A 24,334-nucleotide genomic window follows, 5' to 3' on the forward strand; every position below is an offset into this window, starting at 1 on the left:
GCTCCAGCTGGAGCTCGGCGCTGATCCTGGCACTTCTGCTGAGCCCTGAAGAAGCACCAATCAGCTGGAATGTTGCAGCATCCAGGGTCTTGTGATTTACATTCAAATGCATGGCAACTGATTCATATTTATGATGGTCACAGTGTCCCAGGGTCATGTGAAGTGACCAAAACCTGCTGCAACCACCCAGCAGACGGGAGGAATAAAAACCACACACACACCACCCTACCCCCACTGCCAATCCTCAACAGAAATGCTCACAACAATGGAAACCTTGGACAGGAGGAAGAGTGCAGCCAAGTGGGCAGGCAGGTGTCTTGCTTGGCTGTGGCTTAGGGGGCACTTTTTTCAGTTCCATTGTAACTTCAAATAGTCACTAAGCGAACTGTTGTAAGTTGAGGACTACCTGTACTTCATCACTTTTTTCTTTTTTGGGGGGGGAGTCATCAAGTTTTTGACACCTTGCTAGGCGACTGGTGGTACTCGGATACTGCCGTATCCTAAAAGTGCTACAATTGGTGAAAAGCCTGAAAAGCCCTGTTCTAATTTAACCTATGACGCACATTCTCAGGGACCTTTGGAAGATTTGCTTCTTTTAAATAATCCTGAATTGCCTCATTGGACACCACCTCCGCCTTATAAAGTGTCTCATAATAAGCCTTAATGATTTTTTTCATTGCATCATTATTTACATTGCAATGTATATCACCTTTTGAGTCTTGTAACTTATTTATTAATCTTTTTTCTCTTTCTTTTGTCAATCTATATACAAGCCATCTTCCCGGTTTATTGGCATTTTCAAAAAAGTTCTGTTTAGCTCGTTTAATCTGTTGTGTGATTATATCCAAGTAGGTTTAGTTTGTGTTTTATTAATTCCATTTGTGTCTTCAAATTTTTCTTTTGTGGATCAATTCGTAACTCAGATTCCAAATTGCTAAGTTGTTCTTTCAATCTATGCTGTGTTTGTTTCTTTTGTTTATTTTTTTTTAGCAACATAAGTTATAGCCAAACCTCTAAAATATGCTTTTGCCGTGACCCATACATTTTGCATAGAGGTTTCTTCTTTTTTATTGATTTAAAAAAAGTCCATTTCTTTTGTTGCTAACTGTAGAAATTCTTTTTCTTTCAATATAGATTTATTCAACGACCATCTTAGTTTCTTCCTAAATCCTTTCCAAGTCATTTTAATTGGATTATGGTCTGCCCTAATACTTGGTTCTATTTCAACCTCTTGTATCATAGTCTTCAAATCATAGGAAGTCCAGATCATATCAATTCTTGACCACGATTTATGCCTATTTGAGTAAAAAGTGTATTGTGCTTTTTCTGGGTTCATCTCTCTCCATATATCCTGTATACAGAGTTCATCTTTCATTTTTAAGAAGGGCTTAGGTAAAATATTTCTCCCTTTTTTCCTTGTTCATGGTTTTGTAATCTTGTACTGCATCAACAATTGCATTAAAGTCTCCAAGTATACAAAGATTATGATAGTTTAAATACACTAGTTTATCATATAATTGCTGAAAAAATTGCTCTTGTTTCTCATTGGGAGCATATATTGCAATCATCAATATTTGCTTTTGGTTCCATATAATTTCCACCATTAATATTCTCCCCTCTTCATCAACGTAAATTTGTTTTGGGTTCATCTTTTCTTTTATATAGAGGACTGTCCCTCTTTTCTTTTGTGATGCCAAAGAAAAATAAAGTTTACCTAATTTTGGTTGTTCTAAAATTCTAGAGTGTTGTCTGTTAATATGCGTCTCTTGAAGACAAATTATATCCATTTTCAACTTTTGCAGCTTATGAAATGTTTTACTCCTTTTTGATGGTGAGTTGAAACCATTTATATTTATTGAAAGAATTCCAGTTTCCTCCATGATTTCAATTATATCGAGACTTCAATCTTCTAGGAGAGCTTATCTGTCTCTGGTCTTTGGGTCTAACATCTTCCTCTAGTTGAGTCTTTTTAGGTACTTCCTCCTCAGTTTGCTTCGATGTTTCTGCCGCAGTTGTTTCCTCTGGTTTCTTGGGCTCAACATCGCCTTTTTCCAAAAAAGCTCTATGATTATTGAAAAATTCCTCTGCTTGAGATGGAGTATCCAGTCTGTATCTTTTCAAGTCCCAAAAGATTAATAATCCTTCCGGACCAACCATCTAAAATTCACTCCTCTATTAATCAATTTCCTTGTTAAAAATTGATATTCTCTTCAGGCTTCTCTTCTTCTAGGAATCTGTTTAAGAACTATAAGTTCTTTTTTTATATTTCAATGGTTGATCCCTTACTGCTCTCAAGATCTCATCTAATAAGGCTCTTTTAAGAAATCTGACATGAACCTCCCTAGGGACTCTATTTCTTCTTGCATAATTTGAATTTACTCTAAAGACCTGATCCAATTCTCGTTTCATTTGATCCATTTCCATTCCAAGTAGATCTGCCAATAACTCACTCATCAGTTCTAACAGGTTCTCATCCTTCTCTTCTATCATATTTTGGAATCTTAAAAAGTATGATGCCCATTCTATCTCCATGACAGCCATATTGTCCTCCAGTTCCGCATTGGATTGCGCCAATCTCTGATTTTCATCTTGCAAAGCTTCTAATTTCTGATCAACCACCACTGACTTATCTTCCATTTTTTGCATTCTTAGTTGAGTATCTGTCATCACCTGTTGGAAGGCTTCCATTTTTTGACCCATCTTGAGTAAATCATTTTTCAAATCTTCATAATTTTTTTCCAAATCTTTTTTCATTTCTATTTTAGAGTATACAATTGCCTGGAGTATGGCTTGGGTGTCCTTTTGCTGGGATTCCTGTTGTAGAAATATAATTGATTTTTGAGGGGCTGGGCTCACCGAAGTTGAGGCAGGGGCCGAGGAACCCTTCCTCACCCCTTTCGCCAAGTTTGAAGCACTCATCTTCTAATTATCATATTTATTTCTAATCCAGTAAAAAGCCCGATGGCCAATTTATTTGTTATCCAATAAAAAGTCTGATGGCCAATTATAATCCACCAAGTAGCCCAGAAAAATATATATAATCCAGTGCCCTCCTATTATCAGGAAAGAAAGCCAAAACGTAGTTTAAAAAGCAAGAGGGAACCAGAAAAAAAAAAATACAGGAGTCCAATGCAAGGATAATCAAAAGAAAAATAATAAAAGAGGAAGCAGGATCTCTAGAGAAAAATAAAAAACAAAACAAAAGAAGATGGAGGTATATTTATATCCAAAAAGCAAAACAGGAAAAGAAAAAAAAAGAACAATGTCCAATTTATAATCCAATTACAGACTTAGCAATTTTCTTTTATAATTTCCTTATTGTGGCAAGTATACAGCAAGCCAAAAAAACAAAACAAACAAACAAAAAAAAAACCAGACGCAAAGAAAAAACAGTCTCTCTTAGTAACCTCCAAGAAAGATGAGAATGTCTGGGCATACAGCCAAGTGTCTGGGCGTTGTCAAATAGAACAGCTAAATACACAAAGCAAGAAGAGGAAAGTTACAATGTAGCCACTAGGGGGAAGCTGTTTCTCTTCCCAGCTGTTTAAATAGGGAGAAAGAGAAAAAAAAATCCCAAAGTAGGCAAACTGTATTAGAGTTCTAAGAGGCAAGCAATTAGGGTGGCTTTCCCCAATTGAACTGTTAAAATGTTTTTCTTTCCCATCCTCAAGTAAAACAAAGTAATATCTTCAATTAAACTTCAATAGAAAAAAGGTTTTTTGTTAAAAGTTTGATAGCGCTTAAACCGCCGCTTCACGTGAGGGGGGAAACAAAAATCCCACCTCCTTCCTCCCTTAAGCTTTCAGCTTCAATTTAAAGGCAGGCAATTTGTTTCAAAAGAGTCCATTTTGCACAAGCAAAACCATCGTCTCACCCGGACCAGCAGCTTGCTTTCTGAATCAGCTGTTTTCTGTCTCCGACGATCTGCTGATGATGGCGGCAAGCGCGGAAGCACTCCGCCTTTCTCCTGCGGGTTCCAGGGGCTATTTTGAGTTTGAAAAGTCGGCTACCACTGGCTCTCATTCCTCAAAGGTTCGCCCCTCAGTGGCCACCCCTCCAGTGTGGCATTCAGCCCAAATGGGCCCGCCAGCAAAATAATTTCGGACCCTGGGAATGGATAGTCATTCCCAAGGGTCTACAACCAACATCACCGGAAATCCTCCTCTTCATCCAGACTCTTAATGTTATTTTCGTGGGGCATCTTGATTCTTTCAGTTTTCACTATTTTTCCTTATTTGATAGTAAGTGTGGCACATTTGTCCTAGCCAAACTCCATTGCAATATCTTGTGTATATATATAGACAGTTTTGAGCAGCAATTCTATTTCAGATGATCTTTTTCCACACAGCTTCAGATCATCCATGTAAAGGAGGTGGAATAGTCTGGCAGAAGTTTTTGATGTTTGATAGCTATGGCCTGAGTTATTCAGTATTGTTGACAGAGGAAACAATGCAATGACAAATACTAGTGGTGATAGTGAATCTCCTTGAAATATTCCTCTCTTGATATTAACCTCTCCCAGTCTCTTACCTGCAACTGTGTCTTCCGTTGTGCCATCAATCTTCGCACAAACTTTATGATATTTCTACTGTTATTTCTAGGTATTTGATTATCCAGTCATGTGGCAGAGAGTCAAATGCTATTTTGTAGTCAATCCATGCTACATTCAGGTTGGTCTTCTTTCTGTTGCAGTTTTCCAAGATCATTTTGTCTATTAGGAGTTGATCTTTTTTTCCTCTACTATTGGGGCAGTTTCCTTTCTGCTCAGATGGAAAGATATTGTTTTCAACTAGATGCTGTTGGGCTGCATCAGCTACCACACCAGTTAGCAATTTGAAAGTTGTTGGTAAACAGGTAATTGGCCTGTAGATGTCTGGAGCTGCCCCTTTTGCTGGATCTTTCAGGTAGGTTTTCCCAGTTGTTAGCCACTTTTCATTTTCTTCTTCTTGTAGTATGTTGTTGAACTGCTTGGAAATGAGTGGGTATAGAACAGTTAGATGTTTCAATTGAAAACCATGCAGTTCATCTTCACCTGGTGCTGGCCAATTCTTAATCTTCCTTGCTCTTTTCTCTACCATTTCTGCTGTTATTACTGGTTCTTTCATTTCAATTTCAGTTTTATTCTTATGCACCTCTTTTAACCAAGCTGCATCCTTGTTGTATTTCTTTGGGTTATCCCATATCTGCATCCAGAACTGCACTGTTTCTTCCTTGTCAGGTACTGCAGTTTCTTCACTGATGGATTGGTAGAAACATTTCTGATTGGATTGAAATTGGAGGTTCTGCCTATAATTTGCAATTCGAGCTTCGTATCTGCTGACCTTCCTGGCTATAGCTGTTATTTGCTGCTTTATTATTTCCAGTGCTACCTTGATCTTCCTTGTTTCTAAGTGGTATTTCTTGATTAGGTATTCTTTGGTCTTGTTTTTCAGCTTCTTTTCTTTCATCTGTTCTAGCTTGCTTGCATGTGATCTTAACTTGCTGATCTTATTTTCCAGTCTAACCTTCCATTTTTGTGGTATACTGTTTGATTTTTTTCTTCTTCTTTGCTGATTTTACATCCCAGGTATTCAGTTATAACTGCAGCTGTGCTATACATTAGTTGGGTTGTTTCTTGCAGTGAATTGGTGCTTATACTTGATATTGCAGTATTTGCAACTTTTAATGCTTGTGCTAGCTGTTTCTTTGGAACAAGCTTCAATGCAGGCAGCCTTATTCTGTTTTTTTTTTGTGTGTTGTTCTGGATGCTCAGTTATTCTTTGTTTCAATTCTTTTATTTCTTTAGTTAGAGGGCTTTGTTCTTCCTGAGGAAGAGGTGCCTGGTTTCCAAATGAAAACAGCTGTATATGTCTGCTGGATTTCTCTACTGCCAATTTCCCCTGGTTTGCCTCTACATCCTGAATTACTTCTGGCAAGGCTTTGTCTTCTTTGCCCTGGGTAAACCTTTGCAGTTTGTTCAGTTCTGTTTTTGTGAATACTTTATTTCGTATTATAAATCAATGTTGATCTGCTAGTCTCTGTTCTGTTATTTCTGATTCTGGATATTGTTCTTTCCACCATATTTTTTATGGGAGAGACACTCTTTGTCTGACTTCTCTGATGAGACCTGTCCAGTATGGTTGAACTTTTGGCATAGCTCTCATCTTCCTCAGAGTACACAAGCCCCACAACCACATGAAGGTAGTGCCTCATTGGGATGATTATGATTGTCATTAAAGATTTAATTTTCAATTTGATTCATAGTCTGCAACTGATAAAAACTTAACAATTTAAGTCCCAACCAAGGATCTAAAAACTGTTAAGGTAAAATCTGAGTATATTGGCAGTTCCGAGTAATAATCTTCAGTTTGATTCACAGTCTGGGACTGATAAAAACTTAATGATTCAAGTCCTAACCATGGACCTAAGAACTATTAAGGCAGCATCTGAGTACATAAGCAGTTCAAAGTAGGGAGTTTTTTTTTTTCAAAGTCAAGATAATCAAGATGAGTTCAAAATCCCCTTGTATCTAGGCAATCCTTTGGGTATTGCTCCACGGCTCCTATTACTATTGCTACAACCATTGATTTCTTCCTCCATAATTGCTCACTGTTTCATCTTTCTCATTGCATAAGCAACATGTTGAATTTTTGCTTTCAGGTAATTGGCCTGCAAGGCTTGTTCTTGGGCAGCCAAAATGAAACCTTTAGTTTCTTTCTTCAACACTCCTGATCTCAACCAGCTCCATGTTAGTTTTGTATCTATCTTTCCTTCAATGTCCTTCAGATATTGACTGTGCATAGACTTCTTTTTCCAGTTAGAAATTTGTTTCCTTCGATATTCTGATTTCAATTTTGTTGTTTTCAAGAGATTTCCTGTAAGGACCTGACTCAGCTGTCCCTTCAGGAAAGTACAACTCAGGAAACAGGCATTGTTTCAAAGAGGATCTTTTACTGAGAGATATATAATTTTGGCAACTCAATCATGATGTTGTAGATAATCAATCTGTGAGATTTTACTGCAGTCACTGATAAGATATTATTATTATTATGGATCATCGCACAGTCAGCCAGATGTTCAGACTGGATTTGGCATTTTGTCTACCTATCGAGTCCTTACCCAGGACCTGGGATAGGCAGATATGGATGTTTGATGGTATTACAGATATCGTTGCAGGATGGAAGCAGTTCCTAGTAAGGCCGCCTTTTGCAATTTACTAATAGCGAATTTGTCAACGCCAATGGTGTTCAAGTGGTTCTCCAGTTGTTTTGGGATTGCACCTAAGGAGCCTATTACTATTGGTACTACCCTTGCTTGCTTTTGCCACAGTCTTTCTATTTCTATTTGTAGGTCTTTGTATTTTGTTATCTTCTCCAGTTCTTTCTCGTCTATTCTGCTGTCTCCAGGCACTGCCACGTCCACTATCCAGACTTTTTTGTCTTTCTTATCGACAATTGTTAAGTCTGGGGTGTTATGTTGCAGGTGCTTGTCTGTTTGAATTCTGAAGTCCCAGAGCAGTTTAATTTTATCATTTTCTATGACTTTCTCTATTTTATGATCCCACCAGTTTTTGCTTACAGGCAAATGATATTTTTTGCAGATCTTCCAATGCACCATTGTTGCTACTTTGTCATGCCGCTGCTTGTAATCAGTCTGTGCAATCTTCTTGCAACAGCTTACCAAGTGGTCCACTGTTTCTTCAGCTTCTTTGCATAGGCGGCACTTACTGTCTGTTGCTGTCTTCTCAATTTTGACTTTGTATGCATTTGTCCTTAAGGCTTGGTCTTGTGCAGCCAGAATTAGTCCCTCGGTCTCTTTCTTCAATTTTCCTGCTCTTAGCCATTGCCAGGTTTTATTATTATCTGCTTTCCCAGCTATTTTTTTCATGTATTGGCCATGTAGTGCTTTGTCTTCCCATGCCTCTATTCTGTTCTTCATTTGGTCTTTCTTGTAGGCCAGTTTGGTCTCTCCAGTAGTTAGTAAGCCTTCCTGATATACTAATTTCAGTGCATCTTCATCATTGTTCTTCAGATATTCTTCCAAAGCCATTTTTTCTTCTTCAACCATCTGATGTACTTGTAGCATTCCACGCCCACCTATTTGCCTTGGTAGATAAAGTCTATCAATGTCACTGCGTGGATGAAGGGCATGATTCATTGTCATTATTTTTCTGGTCTGCCTATCCATTGCTTTTAGTTCTGCTTGAGTCCAGTCCACTATTCCAGCTGTGTACCTAATGACTGGGATTGCCCAGGTGTTGATTGCCTTTATGGTATTTCCTCCATTGAGTTTGGACTTTAAGATCTTCTTCACTCTCTTGATGTATTCACCTCTAATCTTTTTCTTGACTTCAGTGTGCTTGATGTTGTCAGCTTGAAGGATACCCAAGTATTTGTAGTACTCTTCCTCATCCAGACTCTTAATGTTATTTTCGTGGGGCATCTTGATTCCTTCAGTTTTCACTATTTTTCCTTGTTTGATAGTAAGTGTGGCACATTTGTCCAAGCCAAACTCCATTACAATATCTTGGCTATATATACGGACAGTGTTGAGCAGCGATTCTATTTCAGATGATGTTTTTCCATACAGCTTCAGATCATCCATGTAAAGGAGGTGGGATAGTCTGGCAGATGTTTTTGATGTTTGATAGCCATGTCCTGAGTTATTCAGTATTGTTGACAGAGGAAACAGTGCAATAACAAATAGTAATGGTGATAATGAATCTCCTTGAAATATTCCTCTCTTGATATTAACCTCTCCCAGCTTCTCACCATTGATCTGCAACTGTGTCTTCCATTGTGCCATCGATCTTTGCACAAATTTTCTGATGTTTCTACTGACTCCTGTTATTTCTAGGCACTTGATTATCCAATCATGTGGCAGAGAGTCAAATGCCTTTTTGTAGTCAATCCATGCCACATTCAGGTTGGTCTTCCTTCTCTTGCAGTTTTCCAAGATCATTTTGTCTATTAGGAGTTGATCTTTTGTTCCTCTGCTATTGGGGCGGTTTCCTTTCTGCTCAGGTGGAAAGAGATTGTTTTCAACTAGATGCTGTTGTACTGCATCAGCTACCACACCAGTTAGTAATTTGAAAGTTGTTGGTAAGCAGGTAATTGGCCTGTAGTTACCTGGTGTTGCCCCTTTTGCTGGATTTTTCATTATTAGGTAGGTTTTCCCAGTTGTTAGCCACTTTTCAATTTCTCCTCCTTGTAGTATATTGTTGAACTGCTTGGCAATGAGTGGGTGTATAACAGTTAGATGTTTCAACCAAAACCCATGCAGTTCATCTTCACCTGGTGCTGACCAATTTTTGATTTTCTTTGCTCTTTTTTCTACCATTTTTGTTGTTATTACTAGTTCTTTCATTTCAACTTCTGTTTTATTTGCATCCACCTCTTTTAACCAAGCCGCATCCTTGTTGTATTTCTTTGGGTTATCCCATATCTGCTTCCAGAACTGCACTGTTTCTTCCTTGTCAGGTACTGACTGATTCCTTGCAGTTTCTCCATTGATGGATTGGTAGAAACGTTTCTGATTGGATTGAAATTGGAGGTTCTGCCTATAGTTTGCAATTCGAGCTTCATATCTACTGATTTTCCTGGCTATAGCTGTTATTTGTTGCTTTATTATTTCCAGTGCTTCCTTGATCTTCCTTGTTTCTAAGTGGTATTTCTTGATTAGGTATTCTTTGGTCTTCTTGTTCTTCAGCTTCTTTTCTTTCATCTGTTCTAGCTTGCTTGCATGTGATCTTAACTTGCTGATCTTATTTTCTAGTCTAACCTTCCATTTTTGTGATGCACTGTTTGTTTGTTTTTCTTCTTTGTTGATTTTGCATCCCAGGTATTCAGTTATAACTGCAGCTGTGCTGTACATTAGTTGGTTTGTTTCTTGCAGTAATTGGTGCTTATACTTGCTATTGCAGTATTTGCATCTTTTAATGCTTGTGCTAGCTGTTTCTTTGAAACAAGCTTCAATGCAGGCAGCCTTATTCTGTTGTTTTTGTGCTGTTCTAGATGCTCAGTTATTCTTTGTTTCAATTCTTTTATTTCTTTAGTTAGAGGGTTTTGTTCTTCCTGAGGAAGAGGTGCCTGGTTTCCAAATGAGAACAGTTGTATATCTCTACTGGATTCTTTCACTGCCAACTCCCCCTGGTTTGCCTCTACATTCTGAATTACTTCTTGTAAGGCTTTGATTTCTTTGCCCTGGGTAAACCTTTGCAGTTCGTCCAATTCTGTTTCTGTAAATACTTTATTTCGTGTTATAAATCGGCGTTGATCTGCTAGTCTCTGTTCTGTTATTTCTGATTCTGGATGTTGTTCTTTCCAGAACTGGTGCATTCGTTTTAGATATCCTCGTCTTGTTGGACTTGATCTGTAGTAACAGATCATTATTTCTTTGTTTTCCATCACTGTGTATCTGCGACGGGTAAACACCTTTTCTTCCAGTAGTTCTGCAGCTGCTGGCCCTGGTTGCTCAGCCAACAGTCCTGAGTCCTGTAACCCATTTTTCACCAGATATCCAGGAACTCCAATATCTAGCGCGGACCTTGTTAACCCGGGCGACGTCCGAGCCGGTATGGCATTCTGAAATTTACGTCTCACCATATTTTGTATGGGAGAGACACTCTTTGTCTGACTCCTCTGATGAGACCTGTCCAGTATGGTTGAACCTCTGGCATAGCTCTCATCTTCCTCAGAGTACACAAGCCCCACAACCACGTCAAGGTAGTGCCTCACTGGGGGATTATTATTATTATTATTATTATTATTATTATTATTATTATTATTATTATTGATCATCGCACAGTCAGCCAGATGTTCAGACTGGATTTGGCATTTTGTCTACCTATCGAGTCCTTACCCAGCACCTGGGATAGGCAGATGTGGATGTTTGATGTGGATCAAACCTTGGCAATTGCATTTTGAAACAGCTGGAACATATGCCTTCTGTAGCAGCTTCATGGGACAGAGATTGTCATTGTACCGATAGGTCTTCTCATATTATTAGGCCCACCCAATCATTAAACGACTAAGTAATTATTGCATTAAACTATAAGTTCCAGAAAAGAACAAAAAGAAAGTTAAATCCCCAAATTTGTGGGAAATGAAATTGCATGGTCCAATTTACACATTCTAATTTTTGACTGGATTATATTGCAAATATTTCCATTTTTATCAACCATAAGCACTCAAAGCAAAACACAGATTGTGAATTAAACAGTGGCAAACCGGTTCATTTTTCAAATATAGCTTTTCTATCTAAAACAGGAACAGAACCAGTATGAAGCAGATTTTAATAAAAACTTCATCTAGTTTAAGAACATGGAAAGTACCATAAACTAAGTCAGGGAATGTAGTTTATATTGTCTATATAGATCTTAGTTCAATTTGTCTAAATAGATTTTTAAGCCCAGTATTGCCTTGATAAAATTTAGTTTAGCATTGTCTCTGTTAACAACCAGTAACTTTTTATTATTTCCAATCTTTCTCAGCCAAAAATGAATCAACTAGAATGTTCTGATGCAGGATCCACACTTTACTATCAATCTTTATATTCTCTACAAGCATACTAAATAGATATTTTTATAAACCAAGGTAGTATTTTTCATCTGTCTTTATAAATAACGTCAGCAGGCAGCAACACATATTGAAATGGCATGAAATGTAAATGATGCTCTATAGTAAAGATCTCCAGTGTCCTAAATGGCAAATCTAATGGTAAAGATCATTATTGTCATTATTATCATCATAAGTCAATAATTATTATCATTATAATTATCAGAACATAAGGCATGAGAAGAAACAATAAACAGCATTTATATGAAATTTAAAAATAAAAAGTGGTCTTACAAAAATCATTTGGTCTTCACTAAACTTAGCTGTGCCAAAAGTGCAGAGAAGAGCAATTAAGATGATTAAAGGCTTGGAGACAAAAACCTATGAACAATAGTTGCAAGAATTGGGTATGGCTAGTCTAGAGAAAAGAAAGACTAGGTGTGACATGATAGTAGTATTCCAGTATTTGAGGGGCTGCCACAAAGAAAAGGGGGTAAACTTATTTTCCAAGGCACCAGAGGGCAGGACAAGAAACAATGGATGGAAACTAATCAAGGAGAGAAGCAACCTGGAATTAAGGAGAAACTTCCTAACCATGATAACAATTAACCAGTGGAACAGCTTGCCTTCAGAAGTTGTAGTCTTTCATCACTGCAGGTTTTTAAGAAAAGATTGGACAACCACTTGTCTGAAATTGTATAGGGTTTCCGGCTTGAGCAGTGGGTTGGACAAGAAGACTTCCAAGGTCCCTTCCAGCTCTATTCTGATTGATAGAAATAAGTCTCACTGATCCTGCAACATATGAATCAGCATTCTCTGGGTCACACCTGACAACCATCATCACTACCACTATCAAGGAGGGGGAGGGTTACATTATATGTAAGAGAACATTACATATCTACAGTAATGCACATGATCAAAGATAAAATCTCTCCAGAATGTATATGGGTCAATATAAAAGAGAAAAAAAAGTGACATTGCCGTAAATCAGGGGTAGGCAACCCAAAACACTCAAAGAGCCACTTGGACCTGTTTCCCACCGAAAACAAAATACTGGTAGCCGCAAAACCCTTTTCATATCTAAAATGAAGATAACACTGCATGTATCCTTTTTTACCTTTAATATATATATTAAAGGTAAAAAAGGATATATGCAGTATCTTCATTTTAGATATCAAAAGGGTCTATCTCACCCTTTCCTCTCTCTCTCTCTTTCCTCTCCCTCTCTCTCTCTTTCCTCTCCCTCTCTTTCTCTCTTTCATCTCTTTCTCTTTCCTCTTTCTTTCTTTCCTCCCTCTCTCTTTCCTCTCTCGTTCCTCTCCCCCTCTCTCTTTCTCTTTTCTCTCTTTTCTCTTTCCTCTCCCTCTCTCTCTCCTCTCTTTCTTTCATCTCTTTCTCTTTTCTCTTTCCTTTCCCCCTCTCTCTCCTCTCTTTCTCTCTTTCCTCTCTCTTTCTCTTTCCTCTTTCCTTTCCCTTTCTCCTCTCCCTCTCTCTTTCCTCTCCCTTTCTCTTTCTCTTTCTCTTTCTCTTTCTCTCTTTCCTCTCTCTTTCCTCTCCTCCTCTCTCTTTTCTCTCTCTCTCTTTCTTTCTCTCTTTCCTCTCTCTTTCTCTCTCTTTCCTCTCTCTCTCACTCTCTCTCTCGTTCCTCTCCCCTCAATATCTCTCGTTACCCCTTTCAGTGAATCAGGGTGCTTACAGTTCAAAAATGTATTACAATTAAAAATACTAAAAACTTTTTAAAAGAGTAATGACAGCAAAACCAATAAAAACAACAGAAGCATCCAAATTAAGTGACCACGATGGAATAATGCCCATAATAATTGGGCCACGAGGTGCAACTTCCCCCCAGGAGGCAGAAAGAATTTGGGCAAATGGCGTTTTGGAGCCACACAGGTCAGCCTGGGGGTCAGTTGGGCCCTCCTGGGCACATTAGGGGTGGCTCTGCGGAGTCCCGGGTGCCTGACTCACGGAGGAAGCTGGCCAGGGGGCAACAATTAGTGGGCCTGCCAGGAGGCGGCTGACGTGGACATCCCCGCAGCGGTCAGGCGGTCCCCGAGCCGGATGGGATTTCTGGCCAGCCTGCCACGGGGCAGGAGCGGCTCCCTCACCAGGGCTGCTCAGCCTCCCTGTCTAGCTGGCTGTCCCAGCCTTTCCAGGGCAAATCCTGCCAAGCTCCACCTGCCGCAGGAGGGCAAGCTGGGCCAGGCTGGGCGGCGGGAAAGGAGGCGTGCTGCATTTGCACAGCCCCGGTCCCGGTCCAGAGGAGCACCCCTGCCCTGTTGGATGAGGGGCTGGAAGGGGGAAGCCCCTTCCGATGCCCGTAAAGCAGCGCTTCCTCTCCTGCTCCTGGCATGGGAAAATGGGCGGAGGTCCCGGGAAGGCCAAGTGTGGGGGGCCAGGAGGCAGCAGAAGGCACTGAAAGGCACCCTGGGCACCACGGACTGGACCAGGGAGATGTGTGGCCGGCTTGGCTGCCCAGGGAGCAGCCCGGGGATGGTCCAGGAACTGATGCCCCCGCCGGCATCACCGCAGTTGGAACTGCTACCCAGCCTGGGGAGACACGTGGCCAGCTTGGGTGCTAGGGAGCAGCCCAGGGATGGCCCAGGAAGCAATGCCACCACCCCAGCCAGGACTGCCACCCGGCCTGGGGTATGGCCGGCTCAGCAGCCTGGGGACAGCCCAGGAACTGATGCCCCCACCGGCCGCCACCTCAGCCAGGACTGCCACCCAGACCAGGCCAACGTGTGGCCAGCTCAGCAGCCTGGGGACGGCCCAGGAACTGATGCCCCCGCCAGCTGCCACACCAGCCGGGACTGCCACCCAGACTGGGGAGATGCATGGCCCAGGGAGCAGCCTGGGAATGGCCCAGGAAGACACATTTGCCAGCTTGGCTGACCCTCTGCCTGGTACAGGTAAGTTGGGGGGGTGCACCACCTGCCCTGTGGCCACTTTGCAGTGGTGCTCCATGGACTCAAAGTCTCCTCCCTCCCCCCACCACTCACCCTCCATCTCTGGCTCTGCTGCTGCTTGGCCAACCGGGGCCGCAGCTTGCGGGAGGCTAGACCACTCCCAGCAGGGATCCCAGGGCTTCCCCGTGCAGCTCCCCAGCCACATGCACCTCGGACAGGGCCAGCCCGGGAAAGGGACTTCCTGGCCACTCTTGTCCCAGGTCACCCAGGCGCAGGGCCAATCAGGAGCTCTATGAGGGGGCAAGCCTGCATGAGAGAGAGAGAGAGAGAAAGAGAGAGAGGGGGGAAGCACCAGTGCCCCCCCTCTCTCTCTCTTCAAATGGTGGAGGAGGCTCCGGAGCTGCAGAATATGGCTCAAAGAGCCGCATGCGGCTCTGGAGCCATGGGTTGCTGACCCATGTGTAGATGTATGTTACAGGCCACCCAACCAATCAGAAGAAATAGATGAACTTTTTGCCAACCAATTAACAAATGTATGTAGGAAACATACTGTCAGGGCCCACTTCAATACCTCATCCTAAGAAAGCAGAACTTGTGGAAGCATTTTCTTCCAAAAGGAACTTTTATTAGAAGTTGATAACAGGCATAATAGATAGGATCTGAGGGTTTCCCATTCAGATCAATAGCTTAAAAGAGTCCCCAGCAAACCCCACCCCATTAGTTTGTCTGGTCAGTTTGAACAGGCCAATCCTCAGGTGTTAAGTCCATTGTAGGAAAGTCGCTGATAACACTGGTCTTTCCCAGGCTCATAGCGATGTTGCTGTGTCTTCGCAACTTCCCTTCCAAAACGGGAGATAAGCCAGATGTCCGGAGGCTCATTTCTTTCTCCCCCAAGGTGACATTAAGGGAGAAACAGTTCAAAGAGTAAGTATGTAGAGAAAGCAAAAGAGATACATTGTAGCGAGAGAGAAAACATAGAGACATCCCGTAGCGGTTCCCCCCTCCCCTCTAGGAGTATGACAGAACCCAGAGCAATAGAAATGGAATGAGAGACAGTTCTCCTTAATAATATATGGGATCTGACATCCTGCCCCCCTTAAAAGAAAGAGAGATCCACCTGGGGGAAGACAGAAACAAATAAAATGAAAGAGATTGATTACTCTGGTTTGTTAGGGTATGCTGTGTGAAATTTCCTAAGGAGTTTAGGAGCTTTAACATGGTGTTTGCGGACCCACTCATTTTGGGAGGGTGGAAGATGTTTCCATGCTATTAGGTAATGGGTGGAGCCATGGTGTTTCCTGGAATCTAGGATTTCTTTAATTTCAAAATGCTGTTCCCCTTCCACCATAATGAGGAGAGGAGGAGGAGCAATAGCTTAAAGGTCTTAAAGGTGACTGTTGCTCATGTTTTAAAAGGCTGCAATGGAAAATTTGGTGAATCTGTGTGAAGCACCTTGGGAGTTCTAATTCTACTGTGACAGGATTCATGATTCTGGTAATAGAGAATGGCCCTACAGATTTGGGTCCTAACTTCTTGGAAGGTTTTAGGGATTAGGAATTTGGTAGACAAGTAAACCTTCTCCCATACACTAAATGGTTTTGGCTCAACTCTCTTTTTATCTGTTTGGGTTTTGTATGCTTGTCTAGCTTCATCTAGAGCTTTCCTGACTACTGGCCAGGTGTTCTTTAGTTGTGTGATCCACTTCTTTAGAGAAGGGATTGCAGGGTTGGTTGTCAGAAGTTCAGGCATTGGGTTAAAACTCTGTCCCGTTGCTACTTGGAAAGGAGTGTATCCTGTGCTGGAATGGGCTGTGTTGTTGTAGGCAACCTCTGTGAACAGGAGTAGGTCAGTCCAGTTGTTCTGCTGGTAATTTATAAAGCATCTTAAGTACTGTTCCAGTACTGAGTTCGACCTTTCAGTCCTACCATTCGTTTGTGGATGATGACTTGATGATAATCCCTGGGTGTATTGTGGCATTCTAGACAGTGTGTCTGCTAGAAAGTTTTTTCCTCTCAGCAAATATTTCAATGTGAAGTTAAATTGGTGGAAATGCTGCAACCACCTTGCTTTTTTAGGGGTTAATTTCCTGGGCATCTTTAGTGCTTCCAGGTTCTTGTGGTTGGTCACTTGGAAAGTAATTTTGTTTCCTTCCAGGACGTGCCGCCAAGTGAGAAGAGCCCGTCTCACTGCATATGCCTCTTTCTCCCAGACCGCCCACCATTTTGTTCTGTTTCTGTGAGCTTTCTTGATGTGTAAGCACAGGGTTGTAATGCTCCCTCATCATTTTCCTGCAAGAGTACTGCCCCTATGGCTACATTACTAGCATCAGCTTGAATCACAAAAAGTTTGTCAGTGTCAGGGTGTCTCAAAACCTGTTCTGCACACAGTTAAACATCAATATTGTACAAAGATTCCAGCTTGGTTATCGCCACTGGAGGCAGTTACATACCCCAATCTGTTTAGGAAAGACAAGGTTATTACATATAAAGACATTCTGACAGAAGAGGATTATTTAAAATCAAAAACAAGAGTTATGACAACAAGGAATAGACATAGAGTGGTGGTCTTACCTCCAGATTCAAGCAAGATACACGAAAGATAAGCAAGAATGGGGTATTAATAGACAAGATATGGGGCTAGACAAAATATTGCTAGGCCCGGAGAAAAAACAAATAAAGAATATTTATAAACACGTATTGGCGTATAGACTATTCAAAGAACAGGTCAAAGAAACAATGGTGACATGGGCGATAGATCTAGGACATAATATTAATTTGGATCAATGGCAGCAGGTATGGATGTGAAACAATAAAATCACATTGGTGTCAACATATAAAGAGAATTTGTATAAGATGGTTTACAGATGGCATCTCCCTCCAGCTAGATTAGCCAAAATGTATAACGGATATTCATCTATGTGTTGGAAATGTAAAAAAGAAAAGGGCACTTTTTCATGTTTGGTAGACATGTAGAAAAGCACAGGTGTATTGGCGTACGGTCTGGGAATGGGCAATAGAAATGACTATGCAAAACATTCAGTACAAACCTGAGACATTGCTGTTAGGAATACTTGAAAAAATGTAAGTAAAGATGAAACATATTTATTCATTCACGTGGTTACAGCGGCAAGGATATTATTTGCTCAAAAATGGAAAGCTACGGATGTACCGAGTGGGGAAACATTAATTCAGAAAATCATGTATTGCGCAGAATTAGACACGATAACTAAAAGATTAAAAAATCAGGATGAATCAGACTTTTATCAAATATGGAATAAATTTTATAGATGGTGGGGAAAAAATGGAGGTCATTGTAATGAGAAAAGTCAAGATTGAGATTAGAATGATGTTACTGTAAAGAGATTTATTTGTAATTAATGTAAATATGGACAGAGATGTCTGTCAAATGTTGATTTACCATGTTCAATGTTTTTAATTCCTTTTTTTATTCAATAAAAGTTATATATATATATATATATATATATATATATATATATATATATATATATATATAAACTTGTTCTGCAGAAAAAAAGTCTTTTAAGCCTTTCAAATGCGGCTTGATATTCTACTGTCCATTTTAACGGTTGGCTTGGCTTGGGCTTCCCCTTTCCTCTGATTTATAATAAGTTCGTAATTGGCAACACAATCTGGGCAAAGGAGGGGATGAACTGCTGGTAAAAGTTAGTGAAGCCAAGGAAACTTTGTAACTGTTTTCTGGTGCAGGGCAGAGCCCACTCTAAAACTGCTGGGAGTTTCTTGGGGTCCATTTCTATGCCATTTGGTGATATGCCTGATAATCAATAATCAAATGTAGAATTCACATTTAGATAGTTTTAGCATAAAGGTGAGCTACTTGGAGCTTTTTTAGGATTGCCCTGACCAACTTTTACATTTAGGCAGCAAAAATCAAAGGTTTAAGTACAGATTAAGTGAGACCTGGCTTAAAAACAGCAACTGTGAGAGGGACCTTGGAATCCTAGTGGATGTACACTTGACTATAAGCCAGCAGTGTGCAGCAGCAGCCAAAAAAGCCTATACAATCCTGGGTTATATAAACAGAGGCATAGAATCAAGATCGCGTGAAGTATTAGTACTGCTTTATAAAACCCTAGTAAGACCACATCTGGAATACTGCAGCCAGTTTTGGTCACCATATCATAAAAAAGATGTTGAGACCTTGGAAAAAATTATTTGAAGAGCAACTAAGATGATCAAAGGCCTGGAGACTAAAACATACAAAGAACGGCCGCGGGATTTGGGTTTGGCTAGTCTAAAGAAAAGAAGAAATAGGGGAGACATGATAGCAGCATTCCAGTATTTGAGGGGCTGCCACAAAGAAGAGGGGGTCATGTTATTCTCCAAAGCACCAGAGGGTAGAACAAGAAACAATGGTTGGAAACTGATCAAACTGATCAAAGAGAATTAAGAAAAATTAAGGAGAAACTTCCTGATAATGAGGACAATTAACCAGTGGAACAGCTTGCCTCCAGAAATCGTGGGTGCTGCATCACTGGAGAATTTTAAGAAGAGGCTAGACAGTCACTTGTCTGAGATGGTATAGGTTCTCCTGCTTGAGCAGGGGGCAGGACTAGAAGACCTCCAAGGTCCTTTCCAGCTTCTATTCTATTCTATTCTATTCTATTCTATTCTATTCTATTCTATTCTATTCTATTCTATTCTATTCTATCATTAGCCATATTCAGAACCATCTCAACTGTCATGTCCCCACCTATTGATATTTTCTCCCAGAAGAAAACATCAGAAAAGAATTTTGGCTATCAAAAGGTTGCCCCCTCCAATCCAAATTCTTCTCTATATGTTTTATTTTGACTTGTCCACCAAAACAGCTAATTAGATCATGTGTCCCTAATGTATAATTTGGATCCATCATATTCTTTTCCTACCTCATTGTCTAAATTGTGAGAGTACTGAGCATCATGCAACTGAACAAGTTCAAGAAAGCAAGAAATTACACATAATTCAGTAAAATCTTTAATGCTCATCTGGAGAAATACAGAACCTTGGAAAATGTAAGTAAAATCTTCCAGCTTCATTTATAATGAGGAAATAAAGGTAGAGTATTTTGAATATTTTGCAATGATTCTGCCTAGATTTCTTCCCACCTGGGCTGAGTTGCCATTTAAGCTATCAACTGCCTCGCCAACCATCTCTTCATATTTTATATCCCTTCCATTCTTTTCCTCCTCTTCCATAATCCCTCACAGATAGCTATATACATCTAGCTACTCTAGAGAACTCAATGTTTCTACATTGCTTCTTAATACAGGGTGGAGTAACTACTGCTATTTGCCATTGCTATCAAGGAAGCATTGATAAGGCCATTGACATAATAAGGAGGCCCTCTGTGAAATCTGCACGGAGCCTGCTCAAACCTAGAGCATATACTGCTGAACCTGGTTTGCACCAACACAGAATTCATATAAGGAATTGGATGGAGGTCATCAGAGTATAGAAGATTCTCTTGATCTTATGTTACATCCTGGTATTATGTTACATACACCCACACACTTAATAAAAAGAAAAAAGAAAGAAAGAAATGCTATCTTGTAGGAAAAAAAATACGACATGATGAAAGGGTACTATCAAAGGTCTGGGTGATACTTAGTGTTCCAACAAGCAAATATTCTCTTCTAGGGAACTTGTATTTCAGATTCAGTGTCCCAAATGAGAAATCAGATTATTTCACAATAGAGAATAAATGAATCAATATAGGTAAGATATATTTTTTTAAAAAGTGGAATGGTCTCTCACCTCTCTGTTATAGGATGGTAATTGAGAAGTAATTAAATATACAACAGAAAAGTAAAATGGATTTCAAAAGCACATCTATAAGATTTCTTAAGTGTATCTTATATTTATATGAATATCTAGGCTCTTCCAAGGAAGCATGGCCTGCAAAAGCAAAATAATGCCATCTTTGGCAGCAATGAAAAAAAGTTTATTGAACCTTCAGAGAGCCATTGACAATCACAGATTGATAGAATAGGATGCAATTTTCTCAGCTCATATCAAGATACATCAATGAAAAAAATTTACTTTTTAATTTAATTCTATATAGTTAAAATTTCTTGTATCAAATAATTATTCTAATATTGGCTGCTATTGAAACTTAATTTAATAGGATGCAAATTTAACTGCACTGAGTTAGAAGGATGTTCTTAAAGAGCCTCAAATACTGAATAGAAAATGTGCGAAGATTTGATTGTTATCCCTTGATAACTTTTTGTATAAAGTTTTTCTGAATGAATCAGGGATCAGTAGTGTCTCACTGACTAATAAATTCCAATTCATTATGAAAATATTGCTTCCTCTTGCTATCAGTAATGCCATTCAAAAATATGTCAGCTACATCTGCTTCCTCTGCTGCCCAGTTCTGTCCTCAGTTACAGTACAAGATTTCAACTGCACCAATAACAGCAAATTAGTAAATCTTCACATAATATAAACAACGAAATTAATTAAAAAAACACCTACAGACCATCAGTATTGTCACTTCTCTTGCTGTTCTACCTATTGCTTTATTCAAACATGATTTTAAAAACCGTCACAAACAGTAATAATGGTTATACTTGATACATTTGCTCTAGCAGCTTTTTAATATGAATTTCTTTGGACCACCTGCAGATTTTTGTTGTACTAAGTCACAAATAATAATTAGTATTGACAAACAGTTATGAAACATGCCACTTGTTACAAACTCCCATGTTTTTAATTGCCTTTTCAATCATTTTCACTTTGCCTCCTAAAGAATTACCCAGCAAAGAACAAGCAAGTTTATCTAAACTTGGAAGAATCTTACCTGTGATGGATTTAATTGTGTCAGTAGATGCTGTATGTCCAAGCAGGTCATATTGAACTAAACTGGAAGACTCTTCAGGGACTTCCACTGAATATTTTGGCCCTTTTGTCCAGGTGTAGATCATTTCACTCTTTGGATATGCATCTGAACAAGATATATTTAGAAAAAAAAATTAATGGACAGGACATTAGTCTTAAGAACTTATCTTAAAACCCATTGAAAGCATTCATGTTGCTTTCAGGGACACCAGCTTTCTTTTTTGACAAAGACATAAGCCTCTGGCTATTCTCTGACCTGTTTCTTACAACAAGAACAAAAATGAAGCTTTAGTACCATAAGTAAAATGTCATAACAGGGACTTACAGCTTCCAAATTTTAGCGGACAAGCATGTCCATCCATTGGGAAGTCCACCAATCTCATGGGACACTCGGCACTTATGGTGAGCCTATAGGAACCATGTAAAATTAGTCCTGACATCGGATAGTACATCACCAATTACTAAATCATGTAAAAGTACAGAATATATAAAGCAGTTACCTCATTGTATAGAGAATGGTGCCATTTCTCATAATTCTAAACAGTTTATTTGGGGCTGTCATGTTATGAGACACAGATTTTTTTCCATTTCGAAAGAAAGTATCTGGGGTCCACACTTTGTTAACCATCAAGTTGTTTAATCTTAGAATTTCAATGGGACCATCATATTTTAATCTCTTGTCCACCCATGTCTGACGAAAGAAAACATCCATTGTGTATTCCTACAATAATTGGGAAGCAAATGAAATAATGTTATACAGTACATGCATTTCACCAAGGACAAATCAATGATAGGAAACTATAAATTCCCTAAACACTATCAATTTGACAGAACTATAAACATTTTAATACTTTAATTTGCTACATTAGTTATATAAATTACTAAACATACTAAATCAAAAATAATTAGTGTAATCTAATAGAATGGCAAGAAGTATGTAATTAAACTTGTTCAGGATTGGAAACAAAATGATTAATTGACTAACATATGTTAATGATTTTGTGTCCATGCTATTTTGTTTTTTTCTACAAATGATTAAAATTTACACTGGGAATATACTGTACTGTATGCTTATAGCAAACAAATGAAAGAAATGTTATTGAATTGCAACCAGTAAAAACATCATTGGGTTAAACAAAAAGCGAAGACAGATTTTCCACAAAATAGTAAGTCTTCTGACTTCACCACCATTTATATTTAAGATAGATATGGAAGTTTGTAAATCATGCAGAATCATTTTAAGTGGGCCCTCAGCATCTAGGCATATTGCTCAGTAGAGAAGACCCCTGCATTGGGACATTCACAAGAAGTCTTAAAAAAAAATCAAGATGGTGACCATAATCACCTAATCAAGGCCTTCCCCTGTCTTAAAATACGTATGTGTTGGGTGTTTTCAATCATATAGTTCTGGGCACCATTTCTATTTCTATCTGGGGATGGTTATACAACTGTTGAAATGTCCTGCAAGTGTCAAAACTGAATAAAATAAAAATAAAATAAAAATGCATTGGGTAGAATTCAATTTCTAAAAATTTCAGTTTATCCTTTATTATTCTTTTAAAACTGTTATTGCAAGATAATTGCTTACATACATATGTAATGTGTAGTATAATTTGAAAATTCAGAGGTGTTTCTGAGCATAGGATCAGTGTTGATGTTATTTCTTGCCTTTCCTCCCAGGCAAATGGGATGGTTTCACTTGGTGGCGAACCTATGGCATGCAGTGCCAAAGGTGGAACTCAGAGCCCTCTCTGTCGGCACGCGTGCTGTCGGCCCAGTCCCACCTCCTCCCACAGCCCCTCCTCACCAGCAGCCCCCCTGGAGAATTGCCCTGAGCACGGCCCATATGGAGCAGCGCAGCCAAAGACATGGCAGCTGGACAGTGGGGACAGCTGGACAGCATGCAGATGATGCTACAGGGCATGGGCGGAGACCATGGCCACCATGGTGCTGCTGGGCCACCTGGGCAATCTGCTGCAGCGAGCCATGGAGGTGGGTAGCTCAGGGAGTGGGGTGGGGTGGGGTCAGACTGGGTGAGATGGGATGGGGTAGGAAGCGGAGCGGGGCTGGCAGGGAGGTGGGGTGGGGACGATTTTTGGGCCCTCGGTCTCTAAAAGATTCACCATCACTGTTGTAATATATTCATCATATCCTGACTGACTTCAGTCAAGCACCTATCCCTACCATGCCAATTTTTTGAGGTTTTTTTTCTTTTTTAAAATATTGAAAGACCAGAATAGAAGCTGTCATAGCCACATGTAATAAGCCTGAAAATAAGTTATTGGTAATCTGGTAATTTTTTACATGAATAACGGGTGAATCCCAAAGCCCTTCATTTAGTCACCCACTTAGTACTAGCTTTAATTTTTTTTTTCCTCCTTAAACCTACCAAAATACTCATACTTACCATTTCTACATCAGAAACAGGTCCAAAACTTGTGACATAGATATCTGTTTTGACTTCAGTAACAGGACCTAATGTATAAAAAGAAAGTAACCAAGGAGAATTGAATTGTTTCACATCAAAAACTAGGAAAAAAATTATGCAGACCAGTAATGCTAAGACTTACAAGAGCAATTCATTGGCCTCATTTTAGCAAAATGAAGCACTAACATGTGGCAGCTGTATTTACATATTCCTGTATAACATGGATTTCCATATACCTTTATATAATTTCCTTTGTTTATGCAAATACAATTCATATGCAGTTTTGTAGTGCTCCATTTCCCACTGACATGGATAAGAGAATATATAGTAAATGCATAAAAACCTAATTCCATACTACTTCAAACAAGGGAAAATAAATTGTACTACTCTATTTTTAAAATATCTCCTTATGCAAATTATTTACCTACAATAAGTTCTTCTATCACTTGCTCTATGTTTAAAAACCGAATGACATTAGCAATAGCAACAGCACTTATATACTGTTCCATAGTGCTTTACAGCACTCTTTCAATGGCTTACAATGTCAGCATATTACTCTCAACAATCTGGGTCCTCATTTTACTGACCTCAGAAGGATGAAAT

The 24,334-nt window shown here is 39.5% G+C and overlaps 1 protein-coding gene across 3 annotated transcripts in view; it reads right to left on the reverse strand.

The window, feature by feature from the left end:
- LOC120314124 (gamma-aminobutyric acid receptor subunit alpha-4-like) overlaps positions 1-24,334 on the reverse strand; it is a 116,627-nt gene that overhangs the window by 42,896 nt on the left and 49,397 nt on the right. For 2 of the 3 annotated variants that reach the window (XM_039356897.1, XM_039356896.1), the window contains exons 3-6: positions 23,711-23,778; positions 21,804-22,024; positions 21,629-21,711; positions 21,266-21,409 (exon numbers count right to left, since the gene is read on the reverse strand). In XM_039356897.1, the coding sequence (XP_039212831.1) occupies positions 21,266-21,409; positions 21,629-21,711; positions 21,804-22,024; positions 23,711-23,778 (516 nt within the window). Of the gene's footprint in view, positions 1-15,061; positions 15,325-21,265; positions 21,410-21,628; positions 21,712-21,803; positions 22,025-23,710; positions 23,779-24,334 lie in introns of those variants that run through there. The other variant, XM_039356898.1, reaches the window with a different exon arrangement.

This window comes from Crotalus tigris, unplaced genomic scaffold, assembly GCF_016545835.1.
Source record: "Crotalus tigris isolate CLP2741 ecotype Arizona unplaced genomic scaffold, ASM1654583v1 scf7180000018833.132574, whole genome shotgun sequence".
NCBI lineage: Eukaryota > Metazoa > Chordata > Lepidosauria > Squamata > Viperidae > Crotalus > Crotalus tigris.